The sequence below is a fragment of the Rhinopithecus bieti genome, unplaced genomic scaffold (assembly GCF_001698545.2).
Source record: "Rhinopithecus bieti isolate Rb0 unplaced genomic scaffold, ASM169854v2 scaffold_15296, whole genome shotgun sequence".
Classification (NCBI taxonomy): domain Eukaryota; kingdom Metazoa; phylum Chordata; class Mammalia; order Primates; family Cercopithecidae; genus Rhinopithecus; species Rhinopithecus bieti.
The window spans coordinates 852149-879142 of record NW_016809075.1 but is presented as its reverse complement, the minus strand read 5'-3'; the positions used below and the strand labels follow the sequence as shown (position 1 = coordinate 879142).

General features: G+C 45.9%; 1 protein-coding gene across 1 annotated transcript; it reads right to left on the bottom strand.

The window, feature by feature from the left end:
* Positions 1-378: 378 nt before the first annotated feature.
* Positions 379-4234, bottom strand: CXCR4 (C-X-C motif chemokine receptor 4). The gene is made up of 2 exons (XM_017888502.1): positions 4100-4234; positions 379-1959 (listed from the first exon to the last, which is right to left on the bottom strand). Exons 1-2 carry the CDS (start codon positions 4112-4114, stop codon positions 916-918), a joined length of 1059 nt encoding a protein of 352 aa, XP_017743991.1. The 5' UTR covers positions 4115-4234; the 3' UTR covers positions 379-915.
* Positions 4235-26994: the final 22760 nt, after the last annotated feature.

The following is a 26994-nucleotide window of genomic DNA, read 5'->3' as shown; positions in this document are numbered from 1 at the left end:
TCTTCTTTATACATGCTTATCCTTCTGAAAGATGATCTTTCGTACAAATGGATGCTGGCTGGCCATTTCTAAACTTTCATCTGAATTTGAAGTGGTTAAGGCTTCAGATTCGTAAGTCATGTTACCTGGTTTCAAATACAGGCTTTGCTACTTACTACATGCCTTTGTTACTTAGGCTTTCTGTGCCTCCGTTTCCTCTTCTATAAGATGTAATTAGTAACAGAAGCAGAATCTATCACAGAGTTGTGATAAGGCGTAAGTAAAATATTACAATGAAATACCTAGGATAGTGCTTTGCATACCATAAACGTATCTATTATTATTTTTGTCTTCTGCCAGCCAAAAGAATGTCAACAGAAATCAGAACATAACACTAAGTAAGTTTAACATGTACTTTTATTAACAACTTAATACAAGACTGTACACTGTAGGTGCTGAAATCAACCTACTCCTTAAAACTGAAAAACCAGCATTTCTATGTCACTTTGGGCTTTGGTTATAAGTGCCATCTTCTACAGCAAAATCACATGGTGTAACCAAACGTCTTAAGAACAGGAAGAAAGAGATGTTCCACGGGAATGGAGAGATTATTTATGCATAAACAGCTGGGGATCTTTTCTAGCTTTACGTGATTCACTACACGCACTGGAATGTTCAGTTCCCTTTTCTACAGTCCTACCACCAGACATACAGCAACGAAGAACTTGGCCACAGGTCCTGCCTAGACACACATCAATATGAAACAAAAAAATATTTATATAAATAAGTCAATTAAACCTCACAAAACTAAAGAAACACAAGACAAAATCCAATAAGCAATAAAACTGTACAATATTGGTCAGTCTTTTATATCTGAAAATGTGTAACTTAAAAAAAGAGTTCTTTATCGTATAAAAAAAGTCTTTCACATCTGTGTTAGCTGGAGTGAAAACTTGAAGACTCAGACTCAGTGGAAACAGATGAGTGTCCACCTCGCTTTCCTTTGGAGAGGATCTTGAGGCTGGACCCTCTGCTCACAGAGGTGAGTGCGTGCTGGGCAGAGGTTTTAAATTTGGCTCCAAGGAAAGCATAGAGGATGGGGTTCAGACAACAGTGGAAGAAAGCTAGGGCCTCGGTGATGGAAATCCACTTGTGCACAGTGTTCTCAAACTCACACCCTTGCTTGATGATTTCCAGGAGGATGAAGGAGTCGATGCTGATCCCAATGTAATAAGGCAGCCAGCAGGCGAAGAAAGCCAGGATGAGGATGACCGTGGTCTTGAGGGCCTTGCGCTTCTGGTGGCCCTTGGAGTGTGACAGCTTGGAGATGATAATGCAATAGCAGGACAGGATGACGATACCAGGCAGGATAAGGCCAACCATGATGTGCTGAAACTGGAACACAACCACCCACAAGTCATTGGGGTAGAAGCGGTCACAGATGTATCTGTCATCTGCCTCACTGACGCTGGCAAAGATGAAGTCGGGAATAGTCAGCAGGAGGGCAGGGATCCAGACACCAACATAGACCACCTTTTCAGCCAACAGCTTCCTTGGCTTCTGACTGTTGGTGGCGTGGACGATGGCCAGGTAGCGGTCCAGACTGATGAAGGCCAGGATGAGGACACTGCTGTAGAGGTTGACTGTGTAGATGACATGGACCGCCTTGCACAGGAAGTTCCCAAAGTACCAGTTTGCCACGGCATCAACTGCCCAGAAGGGTAGCGTGATGACAAAGAGGAGGTCGGCCACTGACAGGTGCAGCCTGTACTTGTCCGTCATGCTTCTCAGTTTCTTCTGGTAACCCATGACCAAGATGACCAATCCATTGCCAACAATGCCAGTCAAGAAGATGATGGAGTAGATGGTGGGCAGGAAGATCCTATTGAAATGAGCGTTTTCTTCACGGAAGCAGGGTTCCTTTATGGAGTCATAGTCCCCTGAGCCCATTTCCTCGGTGTAGTTATCTGAAGTGTATATCTGCAAAAGAGTCAAAAGAATGGACATTCACTTCCAATTCAGCAAGCATTATCCAAGTTAAAAAAAAATTCAAAGCAATTTAAAAAACCAATTCAGGCTTGCTTTCTTCAGGAAATTCTGAAGTACTGGACTAAGGGCACAAGAGAATTAATGTAGAATCCTACAACTCTCCTCCCCATCTTTTCCCATAGTGACTTCATTATATCCTTCTTTAGTAGAACCAATTACAAAATTCTTTGTTTAGAACAAAAGGGCGCTGCGATGCTGAGGGTTTCAAAGTCACATCTTGGCTAACTCCTCTGCCCCGCCCACTAGAGGGAAGAAAAAACCTTCCTTAGGAGGAAAAAAAAAAAAAAGCCACACACACACACACAAAGAGGCCACTCCCAGGCGGCGTGGGGGGGTGGGGTGGGTGCTGCGAGGAGGGGCTGTGATTAACTTTTGTACGAAGTTTTCGCCAAGGGAGGGAAGAGGGGAGGGAGGAGCACGGGGGGAGGGCGGGGCGTTGCAAAGACTCATTCTCCTACGGCGCAAAAACTCAATTTTCCCACGCCTGCCTAAACACAAATCATTCTGCGCTTCAAGCAACATGTAGTGGGTAAAGAGAATGGGGTCTTAAAACGAAGGCCCTTTGGCGCTTGGAGTATATTGGCCGGGAGTGCCAGAAAATGAACAAACGGCACCTCCTCCCCCAAGCGGCCGCTCCTCTGGGGCGTGGGTCTCTTTTGCCATCCTCGTGTTTATCACTTGGTGCGTTTGGGACGTTAGGGAACACGGCATTTTCCTGGGTGGAGAAGGTAACGGGGTCTGCACCCATAGTCCTCGCCCCAAGTTTCATTTCCTCACTCTCCCGGGTGGCTTCCCATTACCCCGCCACTGATCCAGTTAACCCGGCCGGAGGCGGGCAGCTGGAAGCCTCCAGGCAGTGGGAGCCGGGTCGTCCAGCCCCGGTCCGCCGCGGCTGCCCACCACGGCCACACCGACCGGCCGCAAGCAGCGCTGCAGGGGCTCCGCTGGGCGACACGCCAGGCTCTGTCCCACAGGGTGCTGGGGAGAGACTGGGCGGCTCCGCCGCGAGCGTCTTTGAATTGCGCGCCGCTGCAGGAAACCAAAAACTCCCTAGCAAGAGGGTTTCAAAAGGCTTCTGGAAACCACCGACAGTTAACTATCGCAACTGGACTCGGAGAGAGCCAAACGGTTTCCCCACTTGCACCTGCATGTCTTCGCTGAGGCGACCAGGCAGCCCAGGTGCGGTCCTAACCTCCACCGCACCCGCCTCCCCCCTCCCCGCCGATACCCGCTCCTGTCCCCGGAACGCGTGTCTCGGGGCTGGCAGCTGCGCGGTGTCAAAGGGGAGGTCAAACCACTCCTCTGACCTCTGCACGATCCCAAACTCTCGAACTGCAGGAGACACTCGCGGCCGTGGGGAAGAGGCGCGCTTTGGCCAGGGGAAAAGCTCCCCCCTCAAACCCAAAGCGCGCGGGCCGATCAACTCCTAGCTGCTGCCGCCACTCGATCCCCTCAGAGGATCGGCGCGGTGGGTCCACCCGCCTTTCCCGCCCTCCGCCTACTGTGCCGGGACACTGGCACAGCTCCATGGGCCGCACAGAGTTTCAGAAACACGCACCCAGCGTCAAGAACAGTCACCAGGCGCTTATCCCCGAAGTTAAAGCGGGCGCAATCTCCTTCTGGGAACTCCGCCCAGGCACGCCGCCCTCTGCCTCTAAATTCGGAGAATGTAACTCGCTCCAAGAAATCCCCGCTTCCCCAAGGAGGAGACCGGAGGTCTGAGTCCCGAGGTAGCGCGCACGCCTTTTCTGCACTTGTGCACAGAATGTTCTTATGTTTGCAAACAGCGTGCAAGCCGCCGCGCGCCGCGGGACTCAAGGGGGAGACACATGCAGCCACTGGAACGCTCTTTCCAGTCGTTTCTCCTCGACTCACAGAGAAAAGATTCCAACCCTGGTCCCCCCACCCCGCGCACCATATAGCCATGGTCAAGAAAACTCCTTTCCGTGACCCTTTTTTGGAGCTCGGGTACCTCCAATGTCCTGGCCGCTTCTGCCCGCTCGGGGAGGGGCTGCTCTCTAAGTTCAAACGTTTGTACATTTATGACAAAGCAGGTTGAAACTGGACTTACACTGATCCCCTCCATGGTAACCGCTCGTTCTCCAGACGTGGTGGCTACTGGAGCACTCAAGCCCTTGGGGTCACTTTGCTACCTGCTGCCGCAGCCAACAAACTGAAGTTTCTGGCCGCGGCCAGACTTTTATAAAAACACGCTCCGAGCGCCGCGCATGCGCCGCTGGGGCGCGGAGGGAGAAGGCGGGGTAGGGGGGTGCGGCACACGCGAGGGAGGAGGGCGCACGGGCGGGGCGGAGGGGTTCGGGGCTTGGGAAGCCCAGGGGACCCTGCTGTTCGCGGGTGGTCGGTAGTGAGTCTGGAGGGGGACAGGACCTCCCAGAGGCATTTCCTAAGTTTGAGGAAAGCGGGATGCGCCTCAAGACAGGTGGGAAGCGCGGGCTAGGGACGCGTCTCTATGTGGCGCGTCCATCCTTGCTAAAGTGGATGGAATTCCAGACTTGGGAATGCTACAGTAGAGACACTGAGGCTCAGGGAGGGTAAGTGACTTGCCGGAGTAACCCAACCAGTAGGCGGCAATGTTGGAAGTAGGGCCAAGCTTCCGACGCCATTGCCCGCGCTTTCAGCACACGCAGCCCATTCAGAAGAAAAAAGGAGTAAAGATCCTTCTTTCGGAGGATGTAACTATACGTGCACATTCACAGCATCACAAGGGTCAGGTGCAGATAATTAGGAGATACTTTCAGAAGAAGGTAGGATTTGGCATAGTTCTGGAGACTGTGATCTGCACAGTCTGCACATCTGTGGATGTGCATTGCTCAGTAATTTCATAATAATGGTAACCAATTCGTGAACAGTGCTTTATTATTCTATAACTATGCTTTATTATAAGAGTAATTTAGCGACCAGTACTTTTTGTAACAGATCACGAGGATCTTGCACAGAATCACTCATTCATTCTCACAACACCGTGTGGGTATTGCCATCACAGAGATGCGTTTAGTCAGATATTTATAGAAGGACGAACTGCGTGCCACGCACTGTTCTAGGCGTTGGGGATCCAGCGTGAACCAGACAAGGCCCGCATGCAGAGGAACCAGCAAATAAGCCCGGAGAGATGAAATGCCAGGGATGGGCAGGGATTCCAAACCCGGCTTGAACCCAGGTCTTAGGTCCCCATACTCGGCGTCTTCCACGATTTTGAGCGGAGGACTAGCTTTGGCACGAATCAGAAATTAGGTTGAAGAACTGGGCGGGGCGGAGTGGGGGTGGGGGTCAGCGTTTAAAGCGATCCCAGACTGGCTGAGGTTTGCAGTGGGCGCGCAGACAGTGCTTTCCACCTCGCGCCACTTCCCGCCGGCGCGGAGACTGGGTGGGGCCGGGGAGCGAGTGTGGCGCGGGGCGGAGAAACTGCGCCCGCAGGCGGAGTGGCTGCTGCGGAGAGAGCTGGGACCGAGGTGCTTGCGCCGCGACACGATCTCAGAGGCCCCCACCCCGAAACGGTCCCGAGGAGAGGAATTGCCCAGACTGCACCCTACGCACGACCCCTTTTTTCTGATCAAAAGAGGAAACATTTCAGTCTGGAGTGTTCCAGAGGTAGTTCGGAGGCAGGGAACCTTTTCTCTACAGAGCATGACTTTCCCCCTTTGTCTGGGACCCCTCCCTAATGTTGGTGGTTGAAGGTTCTCATCTACTCTGCACTTTCACCGATGCAGGAAAGATGATATCCGGGCCGGGAGATGGGACTCTCAGAAACGAACAAGTTAGGACACACACTAATGACCAGATAAAATCAATTCTAATATTACATTTGTGGAATTAAAAAAAAAAAAGAAACTCCAGGTTCTTGAAGGGTGGTGGCTGGAAGAGGTTTCCGAAGCTCCACGCCCCTTCTCACAGGCCTTACATTATGTATCTCTCTCTTCATCTGTATCCTTTATAATATCCTTTACAATAAACGATAACGGTAAGAAATAAAATGAAAATAAAACCATAAAACACTTTTACTTTTTTCGAATCTTTAATAAAACTTCAAGATCTTCATATTTTTATAGACACGGTAGATCCTACCTACTGAAGGTCTGGAATTTCAGAGCATTTTCATGACTTGCTTTTCACAAAGCCTGGTAGTGGCAGAATCGGTATGTTTTATTCTGGACCATAAGCTGCACCGTACCTCAAAACTCCTCCCTGCACGATATCTAAAACCTGAAAGGTTAAATCTCCCAAATCTGTTCAAAAAGGGAAAGAGGATAAAACTCGGAGCAGAATGGTTTGCATAATAAATATTTTGTTGATTGTTGGCAGACAAAAGAAGGCTCCTTCCTTTATCTGAAGACTCCTTTCAGATCTTTTAGGGATCTCTACTAAAAGGAAGCAGATAATTAAAAGAACAATGAGATGCTATTTGGTGACTACCAAATTAGGCAAAAATCCATTTTTTTTTCAAAGATAATATTTGGTCTCCGGATTTGAAAAGACCAGCTGTCTCTCACTTGTGGTGGGAATGTGGCTTGGGACAGCCTGACTGGAAAGCATTTTGTATTCAGCAGAAACTTTAGAACAGTAATTCCACTCACAGAAACTTACGCCACAAAGGTATTTGTGGAAGCATTTTTTTTAAAATAGTGAAATGTCTGAACATCCCTAAATAACCACTGTTAGTGGAATAGATGACAAGATTTTGGTTCATCCACATCTGAAATTCCATGTGGACATTGCGAATGTTATTTGTGAAGAATTTTTAGTGACATGGGAAAATACTTATGAAACATTAAGGGCAAAAAGCAGGATTCAGATTGTGTATGCAGTATGATCTCAGTTATGTTAAAATATGCATTTGGAAAATATGGGAAGGAAAACCAAATGTTTATAGGAGTTTTCCTTGGTGCAGAATTATATTTGATTTTTGCTTTCTATGATTTGTTTTTCTATGCTTTCCAGATTTTCTGTAATAGACAATAATCATTTTCATATTCATAAAAAAGCCAACAAATTTTATGACCAAAAGGAATAAGAAGGCCTCCCTTCACGCATGTTTCCACTTCTAAAGTATCTACTAGATGTGAGACTTTTTTTCACAATAATTCTTTCCTCTTTTCAAGGAAGGCTTATTTTCCAATGGGCTAATCTTAAACGTCTTTTTCCACTGGGCCACCTAAACCTAATTCTCAACTGTTCTGTGATGTTCTTTAAAAAACAAACAAAACTCAAACATTTATTGAGCACTTGTTACGTGTAACTGACCTCAAATAATCCCCTCAATAACTCTACAAGGCAGATGCCATTACCTCTATTAGATGGTAAAGAAATTAGGGTCTGGAGAGATGAGGAACTGGCCTGTGACCCCGGAATGAGGATCTGCACCCAGTCTGTCTGGCTCTGAAGCCCAGGTCATACTGCTTTGAGTGGCATCCCTTGTGATGTTACTCAACTTTTAAATGAGTGTATGTCATACTCCTATCCCCCCAATATTTTAGATTCCTTAAAGTGAATGCCCAGATATCCTCTATCCAGCTAGCCCACTGCTGAGCAAATACTGGGCTCCTTAATCTTTTACTGAACCTTTCTTTAAAGAATGAATGACTTTCCTGTGTGGCTCTGGCAACAGAGTCAGGTTTAGGGGCTGTCAGGGATTTGGCAGGGTCCCCAACTTCTCAGGTTGGCTTTAGCCCAGGGAATAACTAGCCTTGGCCACAGTTTGGAGGGGATGCTTACAAATCCAATGACACAGTGGCAAGCATCCTGCCACCTCCTGTTGCTCGCTCTGCAGCTGGTTGATTTGTGTGTTAGTGTGTGTGTATCTGTGTGTGTGTAATGAAAAGCTGTACTCTGTCCCTAAATTGGCTCCATTTTAGCTAGGCAGAAAGCTTAGGAACAGACCTTTCCCAGTGGTGGATGGCAGGAGGCTAGAGAAAGGCAGAGGTGCCAGGAGAGGTGGATGGCAGGAGGCATTAAAGGCCTTCAGAATACACAGGGTCTTCCAGTTCCTTTGCCAGCCCCTCTCTTGTCTCTTAAAAAAAAAATTGATCACTTTTGTTTCTGAAAGAGGAAAAAAGTACAAACTTCCTTGATAGTAGTAACGGATACTTAGAGAAAGTTAATGTTTTCCCAAATGATTAAAAAACAAATAAACAAAAAAACAGAGACTATTTCTCAATGAGCATGTAATTCTAACACAGGGTTACAAATCTCAAAGAGACAATGGTATCAAATGTCAACTGTTTCCAAGCTGGTGTTAGGTGGAAGAAATTGTCCCTTGCCTAACTACACCCTGTCCTCTCCTCCTTCCCTAAATCCTTCTGTCCCCAACACCTACAGATGAAAAGTGACTTTGAAAGCAAATCCAAACCTTCCATCCTACAGCTCTTTAGCAATTTAGGGAATTATTACTGCTTTTGGGGGGAGAGCCATTTTTACTCTAGATTTAAGTTATATCTTGAATGTTGAAAAGGTCTGCCTTCACTAAAACGGATGATTAGTGATATCCGTCAATGCTTTATAGCAGTCAAGACTAGTCAACAAATTTCCTACACAAACTACACAAAGAGAATAAACTAGATTAGTAAACAAAGGTAGGCAATTTAGAGCCATCCTGGTAAGTCATTGAAACAAAACAGCCACTTAATTAACAGTACAATGACCATTACTCCACTAGTTCCACTGCCAGGAGGATGATTGTTCACAAAGTTTGCTGTGCTCCTGTGGCAGGTGCTTGTGTGGTTTTATGAGTGTAAAGAACAGTAACAAACAGACTCAGTGCTGTTGCCTCAAAAATTATGGTGTCAAACTGGGAAGGAGGGCACTACTTAAGGAAATAATCGAGTGAGTGAACCCTGTCCTCCAGGGAAAAGGCTTGTCATTGTTTCCCTTAAATCAGTAATTTATTGGTGGTGACCTCAGACTGCTGTATAAAAAGAGGAAGCGCCTAGAGCCCTGTGGACTGTCAAGTTTTATAAAGAGAACTGGGCATCCCATAGCAGAGCCTTGGTGCTCCCAGAAATGTGGTGATCTGATCGCCCATACAGATGGGCTTTGAGATCTTTCTGAGGTCATTCTTCCAAGAATATTATACTAGCAAAAGAACAGGGTGGGAATTACTTTTGTATGTGTGTGTGTGTGTGTGTGTGTATGTGTATGTGTGTGTAGGGGAATCCATACAATGTTTTGCTTGAGTTTTCTAAATCTAAAGCTATCTGTCAGCTATCAAAGCTGTGTCTTTGAGATTTGTAACCTTCTGTTAGAATTACATGCCCCTTGAGAAATAGTCTCCTTAAAAAAAAACTTGGGAATGATCTTAGAGCTACTTGTAGGTCTAAGACATGAGTGACAACATCTGAAAACCTGCAGGTATTGTAAATGAGTGAGGCAATAGGGACTGGTGGAGACTGTGGAGAACCAAAGGGTGCATGCCCTGTCCTAAAGCAGCAACTACTACCCTCCATTGCCCTTTGAGGGAATTTGGGCCATACTATCACCTTTTTTTAAAGAGAAATTGAAAGTCCTGGTTTTTAAATATGAAATCTCTCAACTTAAAAATGTTGGTTCAAAACAAACAAACAAACAAACAAACAAACAAACAACACAAAAACTCTACTAGCTTCCAGTCTTCCAGTTTACACTGACCTAAGGTGTTGATGATAGCCATCAAAAGGAAGTATGAGACCAGGTATTGTGGCTCACATCTGTAATCCCAGCACTTTGGGAGGCCAAGGAAGGCTGATCGGATCACTTGAGCTCAGGAGTTCGAGACCAGCATGGGCAATATGGTGAAACCCTGTCTCTACAAAAAAATACAAAAAAATTAGCTGGGTGTGGTGGTGCATGCCTGTAGTCCCAGCTACTCAGGAGGCTGAGGCAGGAAGATCACTTGAGCTTGGGAGGCAGAGGCTGCAGTGAATTGAGATTGCACCACTGCACTCCAGCCTGTGTGCCAGAGTGTCACCCTGTTTCAAAAAAGAAAACAGAAGAAGAAAAAAAAAAGGATGGGGTTAGGCAGCCAGGAGACTCGGGAGGATGGAACAGACACACGTGACAAGAACTGGCTGCAGAATCCTTTTGGGGTGGTCTCTTTGTCGTAGTTAGTCTCTCTGAGACTGAAATTAATCATTTGAAATTTCCGGGTCAGTCCTCCCTTGTGACACGTAACTGCTCTCAGGTTAATGTTGGGGACCCTGAAGAGAATCGACAAGCTTTGTGTGATTCTTACCTTCCTCAACCCTTTTCCCATCCCCAGGTCCTATACCTTCTTCACTGTCCTGATGCATGAATGCTGGGTCTGTCTTTTCTTTCAGTTATTGTAGGACAATATCCTTCAGGGAGAATAACATTCTTCCTTCTTCTCTTTAAACGGCGGGAACAACAGCAGAAAGGAGGATTGCAAGCCAGACAGAGTAGCTTTGTGATTCAGAGCACAGCATTGAAGTCTGCTCAGACAGTGGCCTTTGTTGTAGTATCATTTGTTGTAGTATCCCACTAACAATAACATTCTACTTTTGGATTACTGGGAAGATTAATACGATATCTATGTAAAGACTTTAGTACAGTGTGGGGCACATAGTAAGTGCTTAATAAACATAACCTATTACTAATATAGGTTCCTATCTCTGCTGCTGAAATGTCTTTCTTGTTGGTAGAGGGCTTTGCTTAACCAGACAAATGGCTTTCTCCACCATTGTCTACTGAAATGAGGTAAAGGGAAATGGAGTTTTAAATAAAGTGTGAAGTGTTCTTAGTTTTAATTGTGGTCAGAAGAGAGATCTATGCAATGCGGGAAGGAAAGAGAAGTCATAAAGAATTTCTCATACGTGCCTTGAGAGCCCTTCCTGTCTTTGCAGTCTCAGATTCAGGGTTGAAAGGGGTGCTCAGTGCCATTTGGTCCCATTATCTTCCATGCATGGGAAGGAGCTCCTTTTCAGCAGGTGGTTCTGTCTCTGGACCCTCCTGGCATGGGCAGCCCACCCTTTGGAAAGGGAGCAGATCCCACTGCTGGGCAAACCTGATCACTAGGCAGTCTTTTTTTTTTTTTTTTTTGGCTAGGCACCTGTCTCTCCTGTTTTCTAGCCTCTAAGTCTAACTTAGCTAGAGCTTGACTGGATGATGCCATGAAAGGAAGCCAAGGACCACGGCAGCCAAAACCATCCTGAGGTTAAAGCAAAAGCTGTGCTTCCGAGGCACTTATTTCTGCAGCCACAGGGATGAGTCTAATGAGAGGTTTCTTTGTTCCATTAGCAAGTCTGAGAGGGGGATCTGGCCAGGTTAGAGTTTCTTTTCATAAAGGAAATTATCTCCAAACATAGAAGAGCTGGGGATTAAGTGACTCAGAAGATTTAGTGCTGGACTTTTTAAGGCCTCCTGAGACTTTCAGACATATTTGACTTGGCGAGAAAATGTGGGGAAGCAGCAGCTCTGGAAGCAGGTTAATAAAGAAGGCAATTAACCCCATCTTTGCTTGGTTTTGTGTTAGGCAAAAGCAGGTTAAAATGAATACTTGAAAATTCGTCTGAAGATGTGTGCCTAAATGGGCTTCTTTTTAACAGGTGCCAATGGCTGCCTGGAGACGGCATTGCCGCCGTATCGTCTGTTCACCCCTGTAACCCCCTCCAATCACAAGCTCAGGCTGTTGCCTGGAATCTTTGTAAATTGGGTTTGTTCTGTGTCTGAGCAGCTTCTTTTTAAATGGAAGCCATGAAATTGCTTTCAGTGTCATTTAAAAATACTGAAGTAGAGTGCTTTGGGTTTCTTCCTAGTTTGTCCGCTTGTTGATCCTTGTGGTTAACCAGCTGCAGCATAATCTCCTGGCTGTGTTTGCTCCTGTCCCGTGTGCCCAGGGGCGCCCTCCGTGGCCTGCTTGCTATTTTGAGCCCAGGTGGGGTAGCCCCTTGCGAGGAGTGGGCATCAAAAGTCCGCTTCTGCCCACATTGTCTCTTTTTGGTTGGGAAATCGGCTCACATGTGGATAATTTATTGCTTGTTTGGGGCAGGGGAGACAGAACGAACTCCACAGAGACACTTTGAATAGCGTGGAACAACATGGATTAATCCTTTCCACAAACAGGGTTCCATTTGCAAGAGGGGATAGCTGAGAGCTTTATCTTGGGTGATAAATGGCAGGCATTCTAGCTCCATTGGCGAGTATCGCCCCCATGCAGGTTTAGATTAGCCTTCTCCAGACTGAATAGGATTTTTGTTCTTGGCCAGGTAGATTTTCACCTCAGGGTTAGGGTTCAGGCAGCTGGTTACTTTTCTGAGGGGGCTTTTTTTTTTTTTTTTTTTTTTTTTGCTATTGCCTTTCACCCATCTGGGGTGTGCTAAGGTTTTTGTCTCAGTGTGGCAATTTTCCAGGCTAAAAAAAGAACCACCCTCCCTCCTGTTGAAGGAGCCTCCCCTGCCAACTTTTCTCACACACGTGTGCACACGAGAGCACGCACACATGAGATCACAACCACCCACCCCAGAAAGCCCAGTTCTCTTGTGCTGCTGAATGTTTTGTTTTGCTTTCTCTCTTCTCTGTCATTTGCCTGCTGCTATTCCCTGCCCTCAATTCTAGAAAGGGGAAATCCTACTCAGGTGCTGCCATGGATTTCTCTTTAGGCTTCTACCTAGGAGTTCAGGTGCTGCAGGTCACCTGACTGGCCCAGAAAGTGAGAGGGGCTCCCTGGTCCCAGAAGGCAAAGCCTTCCTGTGCCTGTTTATGCTAAACCTAAACATTTAATTGATCCTGCTTTCTAGCAGGCCCCAGGAGACTTTGTCAGCCTCTTTCTTGGAAGCACAAATATACAGAAGATATTTCTTCCAACTATTCTCCAACAATCAAGAGATGTTTGTTGAACTCTACTTACTTTTAGTAGTTTGTATTGTGAAAACATGAAGTTGTTTTCCAAAGGTGAAAAAGTACATTATTCGATCTATATTTTTTCAGACTGTATGCTTCATTTTCTTCTTGAAAATCTGTTTTTTCCCCACCTTCAATCAGAGAGAATCTTAGAATGCTCTGGTTTTCTGACCTGTTATCTGCAGTCTCCGGCCCATACCTTTGTGCCCCCCGAGAACAGAACAGACTGTCTTGAATTAATTCTGCAGAAGAAAGAACTGAAAACGGGGGAGTGTGAAGCATCCCTAAGAATCAGAAATAAGCAAAACTCAGCCAATACAAGGTCTGAAATTTCTCTCCCACCCTCCTGCTGTCCCACTTTGTTGTAAGTATAAACAGCTCTCCTCTGCTTTGCCTAGCTAGCAAGCTAACGAGGGAAGTGGGTTTTTACTGTGCAAACTCTCCCTTCTGTGTGTTGCTGGGGTGGGGTGTGCTGGGGGCAGATATATCTGTCTTTTCACTGGCCTGAGGCAGTAGCACAGGTCCTATAATCTCCCTGATCCTGGGTCATCTTCCAGAATTTCCATAGAAGCTGAGGCAGCCCCAGCATGCCAGGCTTAGGCTACCTGGTGATGGACCCCCCCACCCCCCAGGGGAGGACCCCAAAGAGTCCCTTGGGTGATGCTACTCTGGTTCTCTCCCCAGAAAACCTGGCTTCTGGAGGTGAAGAGGTTGAAGGACTCAAAAAAAAAAAAAAAAAAAAAAAAAAAAAAAAAAAAAAAATTCCACCCAGGGAACCATCTGGGCAAAGACTTGGATGTGTGAAGTAGCAGGCTGCACTCTGGAAACTGTAATAGATGGATCTCTCTGAGCATGACTTGGTGTTAAGGGAGTAATGGAGATGTGAGTGAGCAGCAAATGAGACAGCAGTGTAAGACGAGGAGCTCACCACACGCCACGAGGCAGCTATCAGGGAATCCCATTAACTATGTATGTAGCAAGAATGCTGTGAGAACTGTCTAGGGTAATCTATAAGGCTATTTTGTAAACTAGAATAACATTAATTAAAAGTTAATTATCAGGCAGGGCGCAGTCGCTCACACCTGTAATCCCAGCACTTTGAGAAGCCAAGGCAGGGGGATCACTTGAGGTCAGTAGTTTGAGACCAGCCTGGCCAACATGGGGAAAGCCCATCTTTACTAAAAATACAAAAATTAGACAGTCATGGTGACATGTGCCTGTAATTCCAGCTACTCTGGAGGCTGAGGCACAAGAATTGCTTGAACTCAGGAGGCAGAGGTTGCAGTGAGTGGAGACTGCACCACTGCACTCCAGCCTGGGTAACGGAATGAGCAGAATGAGACTCTGTCTTAAAAAAAAAAAAAGAGTTAATTATCATAAAGATGAAATATTTTAATTAAATCTAGATTAAGTATAAGATGAAGGTGAGCATCTACCCATTCATGTTTCGTAAAGTACAGGAACCAATTTTCAGCCTAAAGACCCCAGCTCTGCTGTGAAAGGTGGGGGAGATAAGGTGATTGAGTCTGCCACTGAAGAAAACCAAGGCTGGTGTTGAGTGTTCTCATGATGCCAGCAAGTTTCCTCGGTTCTTCTCCCTTGCAAATCTGCTACCCACACTCTCACACGGCCCAGGATCTCTCCCATCGCATTTTATTTTTTCCGTGTATCTTCATGACCTGCCTTCTCCTACAGTGGCTTCTCTTCCTGCTCCCTCTAACCCCTTTTGATTTCCTTCTCTTCTATTTCTGAGGTCTCTTCATTCTCCCCCTTCCTTCCATCCTCCTATCTTTCCTTCTTTTCCTCCCTTCCTTCCCTTCCTTCTTTCCACAAACTATTTTGAGTGCCTATAATGTGCAGAGTTCTGCTAGGCTCTGGGAGAGACACTAGATGAACAGCATACGGTCCTTAGCCTCAAGACACCTAAGTCCAGTATGGGAGATAAAATAGGAACATAAAAAACTGTGATATAAGCCAGAGCAGGAAGGGCAGTGCAAGTGACGTACAAACAAGGCCCAGCAGGGAAAAAGGAGGTCTTTCACATAGGAGAGGCATGTGAAGAATGGGTAGGTATGGATTGGAAGGTATTGAGCAGGAAGGAGGACAGCCTGACTCAAGTGAGAAGGCAGGAATGAAAGGTTGGAGCTGCAAACAAGGATCAGGTAGTTTGACTACAATACAGGCTGGAGTTCTGTCTGCAGGGGTACATTAGGCCAGAGCATAGATGGTTTTATACGCAGGGCTGAGAGGTCTGGACTTTATTCTATCAAGTAACAGGAAAACTGTGAAGATTTGGGGTTGGGAAATCATATGCTCAGAGCTTGGCTTTAGAATATTTAATCTATAAATGTAGTGTCAAATGGATTGGAACGAGAAAGCTAAGGTGGAGAGACCAGACAGAAATCTATCTGGATAGCTCGGGTGGAAGGTTGTAAAGGTCTGGGCTAGCCACACATGGTGGGAATTGCAAGGCTGCTAATGGATGGAAGAGATCTTGGAGAACCAGCATCTGCTGACTTATTGATGTGGGGCTGAGAAAGAAGGGGGAGGTGAAGGGAGACTGGAATTTCAGCTAAGATTTGAAGAATGGAGGTCAAGGGAAGAGACTATTTCGGAGGGGAGGGGATGCTGTTTAGAGAAATTCTGAAGGCTTACCCTTGTATTTTTCAAAGTTTGTATGTTGGTTTCTCAGCCACCACCTGCATCTGACTTGTGGGCTTTTGTGTAGCACGATGATATCCTGTTACTGATGTCATTGAAGTGACTTCATCTCCTTTCACATCTCAAACAACAACGATCAGAGGTGGCAAAACTTGGCAGACAAAATAAAAAATGCAGACTTTGAGATCCTTTCCTTACATTTCTAAGGTCACTACCTGGGTGAGGCCAAATCTGTATTTTAGGGGGAAGGACACTTGTTAGATCAAAGAAATCAGTATGTGGGTATCAGTTAGTGCTGGGGACTTTTTTCTATGGGAGGAAAGGCAGAAGGAAAGAAGCAGGTGTCACAAGGAGCTCAAATAAGAGTTCAAATCAATGTCTGTGATGTATATAATAGTTCCAGTACAATAATGTGTAAATTTTATGATTAAAGATGAATTACACAGAAAATAAGGAGTTGATGGCATCCACCATCAGACCAATAGAATCAGAATAAGCAGGGTTGGGGCTCAGTAGTTTAGATGAGAAACAAGTTGTTCCAACCCAGTGTGCCCTGGGAAAGTTTTGCAGGACAGATGGACTGTGAAGCTGAGCTTTACGGCAGGCCACATTGCCACTACACCACCCCACCCGCTTCCTGGTTGGGCACATTGTTGGAATGTCACACCAAGGCGCCCGAAGTTTAAATACTTTCAGGACCCCTTAACTGCAAATATAATTTTTAGCAGAACATTGAAAGTAACTTGCTCTAGACTTATGCCTTTATCTGTAAATGTTGCCACAGTTGTTCTTAAGGAAAACAGGCACCTTTTGCTTCCAAACCTTTGGTCCCTTATAACCATTGCTTTGCCGAGTGTCCTGGTCTACTTTTGAGTGTCCAACTTTGGTTCTCAGAGGGCAGTTCCAGGCTGACCCTAAATATAACTTGTTATTATATCTAGGTTCTCAGACTGTGGCTCCATTCTTCACATCTTAGCTGAAATTCCAGGCTTCCTTCACCTCCTCCTTCTTTCTCACATCAGTGAGTCACCATATGCTGGTTCTCCAAGATCTCTTCTATCCATTAGCAGCCTTGCAATTACCACCACTGTGTAGCTAGCCCAGACTTTTAAAACTTTCTCCCTGAGCTATCCAAATAGATTTCTGCTTGGCCTCTACACCTCAGCTTTCTCCTTCTCATCCATTTGTTTGTTTTCAGACCCATTTTCTCTTTCCTTCTTGGCCTCAGATCATGTTGCTGGTCCTTCGGTTACTTATCAGTGGCTCATCTCAAACACTGCTCTTCCACAGTTGGGTTTTTGAGTGATTTACTGGAAAGGGTAATGTTGGGGGTAAGGTGGACTGATCTTTGACTCTGTCAGGTGGTGCAGGCTGGTTCTCAATCTGTGAGCAGTGGACCCCAAGGGAAGTTATTGTGAAGGGTCTAAATACCCCCAAGGGCCAAATCTTCCTGTAGATTGAATATATAATGTGCTACAATTTTTGAAATGCATGTGGATGCTATTGTGATTCATAAAATATGGAATTGGTTTGGAAGTGTCTTGAATTCATAGGAGTTTTGTGTGTGTGTGTGTGTGTTAGTGTGTTTAAGAATGTTGTTCAGGCTGCGCATAGTGGCTCATGCCTGTAATCCCAGTACTTTGGGAGACTGAGGTGGGTGGATCACCTGAGGTCAGGAGTTTGAGACCACCAGCCTGGCCAACATGGTGAAACCCCATCTCTACTAAAAATACAAAAAATAGCTGGGCGTGGTGGCAGGCGCCTGTAATCCCAGTTACTCAGGAGACTGAGGCACGAGAATCGCTTGAACCTGGGAGACGGAGGTTGCAGTGAATCAAGATAGCACTACTGCACTCCAGCCTGGGTGAGAGAGTGAGACCCTGTCTCAAAAGAAAAAAAAAAAAAAAAAGCCAAAAACGAATGTTGTTCGTCAACAGACATTACCACACTACCAGCACGATCGGCTTTCATCTGGTGGTTCATGAAACTTTGTGGTTGTTAAAAGTGATCTTCATGTTCCGCAGAGGAAAGGCAGCCCTAGAGGGAATATAGTTTTTTTCTGGTGCCCAGAGCCTATCTACCCCTACTTGGGCTGCCAGAGAATGGAGCTTGGGACATGACCGGTGTGGAATAGGATGGAAAAAATATACTACACTGCTTGCAGCAGGGAGCTATCAAGCAAGAACCAGCCACATAAGGGGGTTGTTATTTGGGTAGGAGCTTTCAGGTTCTCTAAATCTACCTCCCACTCTGGGCAGGAATCCTTTATGGAACCTCCCTGTGGGATGAACATTAGCTTGGCCCTAGTCCCTGCATAACAGGTAGCCCTGTTTACTACAAGGTAAATTCAGATTCCAGAGCCTCTACCTTGGTTGTTTCTGATTTGGCAGGGTTGGGGCGGGGCTTTGAACGTTTGTCTTTTCAAATAATGCTCGAGGTGATTCTGATGTCAGCCAGAGTTGAGTGAGAAGATTGTTATGAGAGGACACAAATACCTCATCACAGTGCTTTTTGTTTGTGAAGTGCTCACTAAGGCGTGAACAGCATCATGGTGGGGCTCCTGCAGGCTTTATATTTACACCCCGTTTCTTATTTCTCACACCCACTCTGGTAGATAGATCCCTATTTCAAAAATGAGTGAATTAGGGTTCAGGGAAGTGAAACCTGTGTGCCGGCTGGGGACTGACGGTTGGAACCCCAATGTACAAATGAAACCAGGGAACAGTGGGTGTGACGAGCACTTGAGGAGCGACAGACAGTTATGACCTCGAACCCACAAGTGAGATTGCAAACACAAATAGGCGGGAGCCCAGCAGCAGGAGACTGACGCTGCTGGAATCAGGGCAGGGGCATTGCTGTTTAAGAGTTTCTGACACACTCAGTTCCTCCCTTCATCCTGAGAGACCTGGGCTCACTAGTAGAGGGGCTTTGGCAAGTTACTTGATGAATTAGGGCCTCAGTTTCTTCATCTGTGAAGTGGAGATAATAATAGTGCCTACCTCCTGCTGTGAGTCTAGTCGTCAATATCAACATTGGTGGTACAGCTGCTCAGTACCAGTCCTGGGGTGGGGGTGCCCCTCTCTAAAGATAAAAGCTCATGTAGAGACTAAGGGAGAAGGAGCAGGACAAGAGCATTGGAAGCTCACCTCATTCTTAATATGAAGAGACATTAGGATCAGGAAAACCAGATGCTTGATGTTCTCTCTTGTACCCATAGCAGATGGGTGCCTCAGTGGGTTCCCCCAGAAGCTGATGGTGAGCAGGAAGATGGCAGCCACCTTTTCTTTTCTCTTTTCTTTTCTTCTTTTCTTTTTTTTTTTTTTTCTTCTCGGATCTTACTCTGTCACTCAGGCTAGAGTGCAGTAGAGTGAGTGTGGCTTATTTCAGCCTTGAACTCCTAGGCTCAAGCAACCGTCCTGTCTCATCCTCCTAAGTAGCTGGGACTACAGGTGTGTGCCACCATGCCCAGCTAATTTTTGTTGTTGTTATTGTAGAGATGGGGTTTTACTCTATTGCCCAGGCTGATCTTGAACTCTCGGCCTCAAGCAGTCCTCCCGCCTCAGTCTCCCAAAGTGCTGTGACTGCAGGTGTGAGCCACTGCACTTAGCCAGCATACACCCATTTCTTACAGTGGCTCCAGTGTGAGGGGGTAACAAAGGGCTGCTTACAAGGCAGCAGCCTAGCCCCCATGTCTCCTGCCTGGTCCCGGAGGAGTGCACATGTGATCAGGAGAGATTCTTCTTTTGGTCACAGGGATCTTAATGATCACTGGGACTCACGCTGTTTGAGATGCCACTTAGAAGTTCAAATCTACTTCCAGATGGCTTCCAAGAGAGGGATGGCCTCTACAGTGAGGCCAATCATCTGGTGTATTCTTACCTAAGTGGGCCTTGCTGTCCTCCACAATAGCATCTCGGCCCATGGGCCAGCCTGGTAAGGTCTTTAAACCTATGACCACCAGGTGATCTTCCCTGGGGAGCAGCAGAACTATCATGAGTCTGTCCAGGGATCTTAGAGATGAGTCATACTTTTCTACCCTGTCAGCTCTAGGTTGAAGTAGAATGCACCAGCAGCAGACTAGGATGACCTCGCAGCTATCTGTCCATAGGAATACACCTCTTCTTTCTTCCAACCTCTCAGTGTCCTGGTGTTTCCTCTAAGTTAATGTCTTGCTAGAATGGTTTGAGTTGACATTAACTGTCTGCTGTGTTTCATGCAGCACATGGCCACCTACCAAGTGGCACTTTCCATTTTGGGTAGGGGGAGCAGGATATATTTTATACCTCCAATCCCATTGTCCTTTATGAATCTTTGTCCCTTTACCTCTCACTTCCCAAATTGATCGCTTTGCTTCTTAATTATGATATCCCTGTGGGTGAACCCGTAGATAGCAGAAACTGAGCTGTCTCTGCTGTTGATAATTTTAGTTCTTCTTGGAACTCCTTTCTTTTTGCAAATGCCTACCAGGTGTCCCCGAGTGAGAGATGATACTTGTTTGTTTGGTAAAGGCACCCAGATAAGAACAGTCAGAATGAACAGCTCCAAAAGAGAAGTGGTTTCCTTGGTCACTGACTTACCACATTAAACATTTACCCTGGCTCACTGTCTGAAATGAGTCAGTGGTCCTTTCAGAATTCCCTTTACAACAGTGTTTCAAAGAAATCTGTGACTGAGGTTGCAAATCATTTTTTCTTCATTGCAGCTGACTATTTTGCATTTTCCCAAGGTGAAACTCAGCCTGTCATTTCAGGTGTTGAGAAAGAGAGTCAACACTTCAAAGTTGAGGGGGCGGGGGTGTGTGTGGGGGGACCCAGCTACCAATGGGAAGCCCGAAAGCACTCTTTTCAAGGATAGGAAAATACTCACCAAAGTCAGATTCTAACATCGAGCTGAGAGGTTTGCTATGTGCAGCTTTCTAGTGGCTTGGATTTTTCTCTCCTAATTTTTTTTTTAAACCCTCATCCTTCTGGTTGCCATCATCCTCTTTGCTTTCCTGACCTCCCAGAGTCTGGCCTCACTTGATTTACCAAATATTACCTTCCGGCTCCTTTTTATCAAAGGTCATTTCTATATCCATTGTGGTCTCCTTCCTGACCTCTCTTCACACAGATTGCAGCAGTGATTTTTCTTTTCTTTCTTTTCTTTTTTGAGACAGGGTGTTGCTCTGTTGTCTAGGCTGGAATGCAGAGGCATAATCCTGGTTCACTGCAGCCTCTGCCTCCTGAGTTAAGTGATCCTCCCACCTTAGTCTCTCAAGTAGTTAGGACTACAGACACAGGCCACCATGCTCATCTAACTTTTGATTTTTTTGGAGATGAGATCTCGAGATATTGCCCAGGGTGCCTCGAACTCCCGGGCTCAAGTCATCCTCCCGTCTTGGTGGCCTCCCCAAATGCTGGGATTACAGGCATGAGCCAGCATGCCTGGTCCAGGAGTGATTTTTCTATGGGGGTTATTATCCACTCATTTCTGCACCACCTTCTGCATTGACAGAAATCTTTTTCATCTTAGAGCCCATTTTCCATCCCATGTCCTGGCTAAAAGCTTCCTGATGGATATTCAGTTCCTTCTTTCCCCAAATGCTTGCTGAGCACTCTGTCCCAGGCACTAGACATAGCGATAAAGACAGTGCACAAGGCCTACCAGGGACCTGTCCTCATGGAGCTCACGAGGACCCAGACAAGTGCACCTGCACTTATAGTCCAACCTAAACCAAACGTGGAAGGCTTTCTGAAAGAGGTGACCTCAAAACTAAGACAAAACAAGTAAATAGGAGTCAACCAGGTGAAGGGGGTAAAGTGAGGGGTTTTGCTTTTCCTTGCACTCATGGTACTCAGCATCTGCTGGCACTCTGCTTTGCATCAGCTTGTGTTGTTTCTATGCCCAGTGTGGGCATGCTGTTTGTTACCTTGAAGGTGCTGTAACTCTCAGGGCCAGAGACTGTGGTGTTTTCCACTTATCCTTCTCAAGTTTTAGCACAGTATGGAATCGTTTGCAAGGAAGGAAAGTAGCATTTAAGGAGGGCCTGTCGTGTGTCTGTCGCTTTGTGTGCAAGAGGTAAAAGCAACCGTGTTACTGAAAGGAATGGGAAGCCATATGGTTAGGGCAATGCCACAGGCATAGTGGCTGTATTTTTGTCTCCACTGCTGAGTGGGTGTGTGATTTTGGGTGAATCTCTAAACTTCCCCTGGGCCTGATTTCCTCATCAGTGGAGTGAAGGGATTCCACTCCAGCATCTTCCTGCTCTGTCATCTACTTTTTCCTGTGGCCTCGCAGACCATCTGGTTGTTGTTGAACTGGTGGGAAGACAACTGCAGAAGTCAGTTCAAGGGTTAAATCTGGAACCCCAATGTGGAAATGAAACCGCAGCCCTGAATACATTAAGTGCTGGGTTAGTTGGACACTAAGGAAAGAAAGTCCCTGAGGAATGAGCCCTAGTGCCTCTGTGCCCACTACCAGGAGGCCCCAGCGCAAGCTACCAGGCAGGGAGGAACAGTGCTTGCTTGGGCTTTGCTCTGTGGGTATGCAGAGCTTCCACCCGGCGGCATCTACACCTGCGGTCTTGTAACCTAGCTACAGAAATAGCATATGCATGCGCAGAGGGCAAGCTGATGAGCTAGACAGTGGGTACAGACACTTAGAGCAGAACTTCGGTGCTGAAAACACCTAGTTCGGGACATCATGTACTAACTCAAGGGTGCCTCCCCCCCTTTTTGTCTCTCTTAAATTTTTCAAAACAGGAAGAAACTTTTCTTCAACTGCAAGCACCAATAACCTATGACCTTCTAGAGAGATCATTTTGGAAACCATCTAAGAAAGCTACCCTTACTGAGGGGATGCTAATCACTCTTTTCCCCTCTCCCCACAACTCCCCCCTCCACCCGCCGCTTTTTTTTTTTTTGTAACTCTGGGCTTCTGGCAACAGTTTGGAAGGTTGGCACAAGGCCATCTGAAACCACAGTGGGGTGTTAGGTAATCTGTTCTCATTAAAATGCTGTTCTGTGGTTTAATTTTCAACGGTTTCTTTGCAGCTTGAAAACACGCATACTATATTTTTTGAGGTAAGGAGAGGTGACTGTTACAGAGGCAGAAAGGCGGGAAGATGGGTGCCCCTAAGACACTTCCTTGTATGTTTCCAGAAAAGAAGCAGCTGCTTTCATTCTAGAGGGGGCAAATTGAGACTAAGGCAGCACTCAGGGAGCTTCCCGGACATAACTGACTCTGGGGACAAATGTTTCAAACATATCGAAAACTCTGAGACTGAAAGTATCAAATCATATGATGATTCCTCTACTTAGTCATTGAATTGAGCACTTTTATTGACTGTCTACCAAGTGCCAGGCACTGGGAGACATTTCAAATCACACCGGAGGACAGAGAGATAGAAGCCACTGCCCAGCAGGAGATCACCACCAGGTGGCTGATGACAAATAGGGCAGTTCTGTATAGTGGGGTAAGCAAGCTGCCTGTTTCTTCTCATCCTCACCTTCATGGAATTCCCACTTTTTGAAGCGTATCAGTTAAGACAGCAAACTAAAGCCCAGGGTTATCATTTCTTTCTAAAAAAGAGAATTGCAATGCATTCAAATGCTCTCATTGCCACAGAAAGGCCCTCAGGTTGTCAAGTTTTGAGTTCAAGCTTTAAATGAGTTGCATTCTGTCATGAGCAGCCTAACTTCTGTAGGGGTGGTAAGGTATAACCCCTTTCCTTCTCAACATAAGGATTACAGCCAATACTGCTATAACAAAAGACAGGTCAACAAGAGAAAAACATAGCAACTATATTAATCAAAGTTTATATGACATGAAAGTCTTCAAAAATGAAGACTCAAAGACCCAGAGAAAGCTGTTTTTATGCTTAGGTTTAATGAAGAATGGACAATCATGTAGAAATGTGATTGGAGAAAGGGTGCGGTGTGATGGTGATAGACTGCGGGGCTGGGAAATCCAGGGAGGCTGTCTGTTCAAATTCTTCTTGGCATCTCTGTGCAGCATTCCCTCCTCCCAGGTATGGGGACAGGACCCCTCCAGAATGAAGGTCTTCAAGGGAGAAGGGAGAGAGTGACCCTTTTGGTTTTACAGCTTGCTTTAAGGGAGAGGGTTTCTATTTTTTGTGATCTGCCTTGGGGAAGGAGAATTCTAGTTTGTATGACTCGCTTTGGGGGAGAAATAACGAGAGGTGGAAGACAAGAGGGCAGGAGAAGGTCAGAAAGACTTTGCTTCTGAGGCCTTCCAATCTCCTTTAGTTCCAAGTACTCAGTGTGCCCAAGTGCCATACTCTGGGTTGCTGCATTCTGAGTCCCAGAACCACTCACCAGCAAGACTAGGATGCCATGCTCATGCTGATAACAGCAGGTAGTTCAGACAGTCTTCTAGGAACTGTCCCACCTCCCCCACAACTTCCCCCTTCTTTGCCCCAACCTTCTTGACTGACTCGTTCCCACCTCACGCAGCCCTGGCTTTGTGACCAAGACCTTGGTCCTTAACTTGGCCGCTCCTGCTCTGCTGTTTGTACATTCTCAGCATCTTGGCTTTCTTCCTAGTTCTTCTCTTTGGCTCTCAGCAATGCTGAGGCTCATGGAACCTAGGCTAACCCCTGTCCCTCAGGGTGACAGAAGAGCACCAAAGGATGATGTCCAGGTGTGATGAAGATGGCCCCCCAGTAAACTGAACTAACCAAATTCAGCCCCAGGCAAGTTGGACAGGGCAATTTGGACCCAGGTCTAATTTGAACATTACCAACCAGATGAGCGTTTTAAGTCATACCTATTCCAGTAACAGGTGAAAATTCTACCTGTTCCAATAAAGGATTAAAAGAAACCCATCCTGGGAACTTTTTCCCCCCCAACATTTTTCTTTTCTTTTTTTCTCTTGAGACAGGGTCTTGCTCTGTTGCCCAGGCTGGAGTGCCATGGCATGATCATAGCTAATTGCAGCCTCAACCTCCTGGGCCAAGCGATCCTTCCACCTCAGCCTTCCAAGTAGCTGGCACCACAGGTGCACACTGCCACACCTAGCTGATTAAAAAAATTTTCTTTTTTTAGAGATGGGATCTCCCCATGTTGCCCAGGCTTTTCCAACATTTTTCTTCCCTCCTGTCTGTCCTCACTCTTTGGGCCAGTTTCTCTCTTTTTTTTGACAGTGTTATTGTATGTGTACTAATGGAGAAATGTGCATAGTTACTTTGGGTCTTTGTTTTGAGGGATTCGGGGCATTTAAGTTTTCAGAAAGCATCCACAATAGTTAATATTGACAAATGCCTAATTCTCCCTCTCTTAACCATTAACTATTTGGCTCAATTGAGACCTTCAGTCAGGGTTCGTTAAAAACATTTTTAGATAAGCATGAAGGCTTTTGATTTTATTTAAAATCTTCTCATGGGTGGACATTTTTTGAGACAAGTCAAATTTGCTGACACTTAATGGAAGTATTTTATATATAGTTTCTCCTCGACTTACAATGGGGTTACATCCTGATGAAAACCCAAGTACGCTGAAAATAATGGAAGTCAAAAATGCATTTAAAGGATAAGATGGTTGATGGCCACTCCTGGCTTGCTGCCTTCATGCTGGGAAATTCTCTTCAGTTTCATCTCAAGAGTAACTGCCTTCCTCTTCTTCTCACTGGAAGCAGGAGACACAGATGGGCGTTTTGTAGACATGATGGTATTTGAAAACACAAAACACAATATCCGAAAAAAAAAAAAAAAACCACCACTGACCACTTGGTGCACTGTAGAGTATCAGTCACTGACCCTGTTGATTGCCTGGTTGACTGGGAGCTGTGGCTCACTGCTGGTGCCCAGCATCATGAGAGAGTCTCATATTGCATATTGCCAGCCCAGGAAAAGATCAACATTCAAAATTCCAAGTATGGTTTCTACTGAATGCATATCGCCTTTTCATTATCATAAAGTCATAAGTCAAGCCATCCTAAGTCGGAGACAGTCTGCCCCAAAAAGTGAGTGTGGAGTGAGCTAGTCTGATTTATTGTCAGAATTTGTCAAAATATTGACATTAAAGCAGGTAAAATCAGTGTGGTTTTCTTCATGGAGGGTTTCACTTTGACTTTCAATACTGAATCTGAGGGTTTGATGAACCCGGAAATGCAAAGTGAAACTTGGGAGTATTGGCGCATTTCAAGCCAAACAGACCTCTATGAATGAAAGCTGAGCTCTAGTTGAGCTTCTTATCAGCGTAGACCATTTGTTAGATGTCACCCTTTTCTCTTCATAAAAAGATATGGTCCCTTGTCTCGAAGGAACTTGTTTTTAAAATAAGATATATTGTCAGCCCCCAAATAGCATGGTATTTTCTAACTCTTCTTCTTAAAGTTCCATGCTCTTCTGGACTACTTTATTTTTATTTATTGAGACAGGGTTTCACTCTGTCACCCAGGCTGGAGTGCAGTGGCATGATCTTGGCTCACTGCAACCTCCGCCTCCTGGGCTCAAGCGATCTTCCTGCTTTAGGCCCCCAGGTGGTTGGGACTACAGGTGCAAGCCACCATGCCTGGTTAATTTTTGTGTTTTTTGTAGAAGAGACAGGGTTTCACCATGTTGGCCAGGCTGGTCTCAAACTCCTGAGGTCAAGCAATCATCCACTCACCTCGGCCTTCCAAAGTGCTAGGATTATAGGTGTGAACCACAGCACCCGGCTTGGACTACTTTATTTAAACTAAAGGTGCCATCTTTTTTTTTTTCTGTTTTATTATTTTGAGGTGCTACCTTTGGAGGGTGGGTTGTAAGATCTTCCTGCCCCATCTTCTGGAAGGCTGGAGGAAAGAGAGTAGTGAAGGTAAGGCTGGCAGAGCTCTTCCCCCCACATTATCTCTTATGTGGGTGGGGGCACATGGTAAGGGTGCCCCCTGCCTCCTCTCTTGGCTATGATGGCTCTGGGAAGCAATGTGAAGGCTAGAGGGTGTGAAGAAAGGGAGGCCCTGAACCACTAAAAACGCATTCTTCTATCTTGACACTTTTGATATGCTAGGTTAGAGTAGATCAATAAAATAGTGTGATGGAAAGCCGCCCCGTGTATTTCTCCTGAGTGCACATTCAACATAGCAAATGCTTCATTCACTCAGGCTCCGGAAGGTTTTGTGTAAAAGTAGAAAAGATACAGAAGAACCTTTTGTTTTCATAATACTTTAAACAGACTTAGCGTTCAAGGTGAAACTCGGGGTGTCTGTCCGTGCAATGAATGTGACCCTTAGGTCCGTAAATCCCTGGAGTCTGGGTACCAGAGTCTGAAAGGGGCTCTTTCAACACTGCCTCCCACCCCGCTCCCATTGCTTGCTTACAGTCGTTAAAGTTTAGCTGAGGTGGGATCAAAATCAGCGACCGAATGGCAAGGTGCTATTGTCCTGGTTCCGCCAGAGAGTTTACACATACTCAGAATATTAGACGTGATTGACGGAGGGGGGGGTGTGTGTGTGTGAATCAAATGCCTTGTTCTGTTTTGC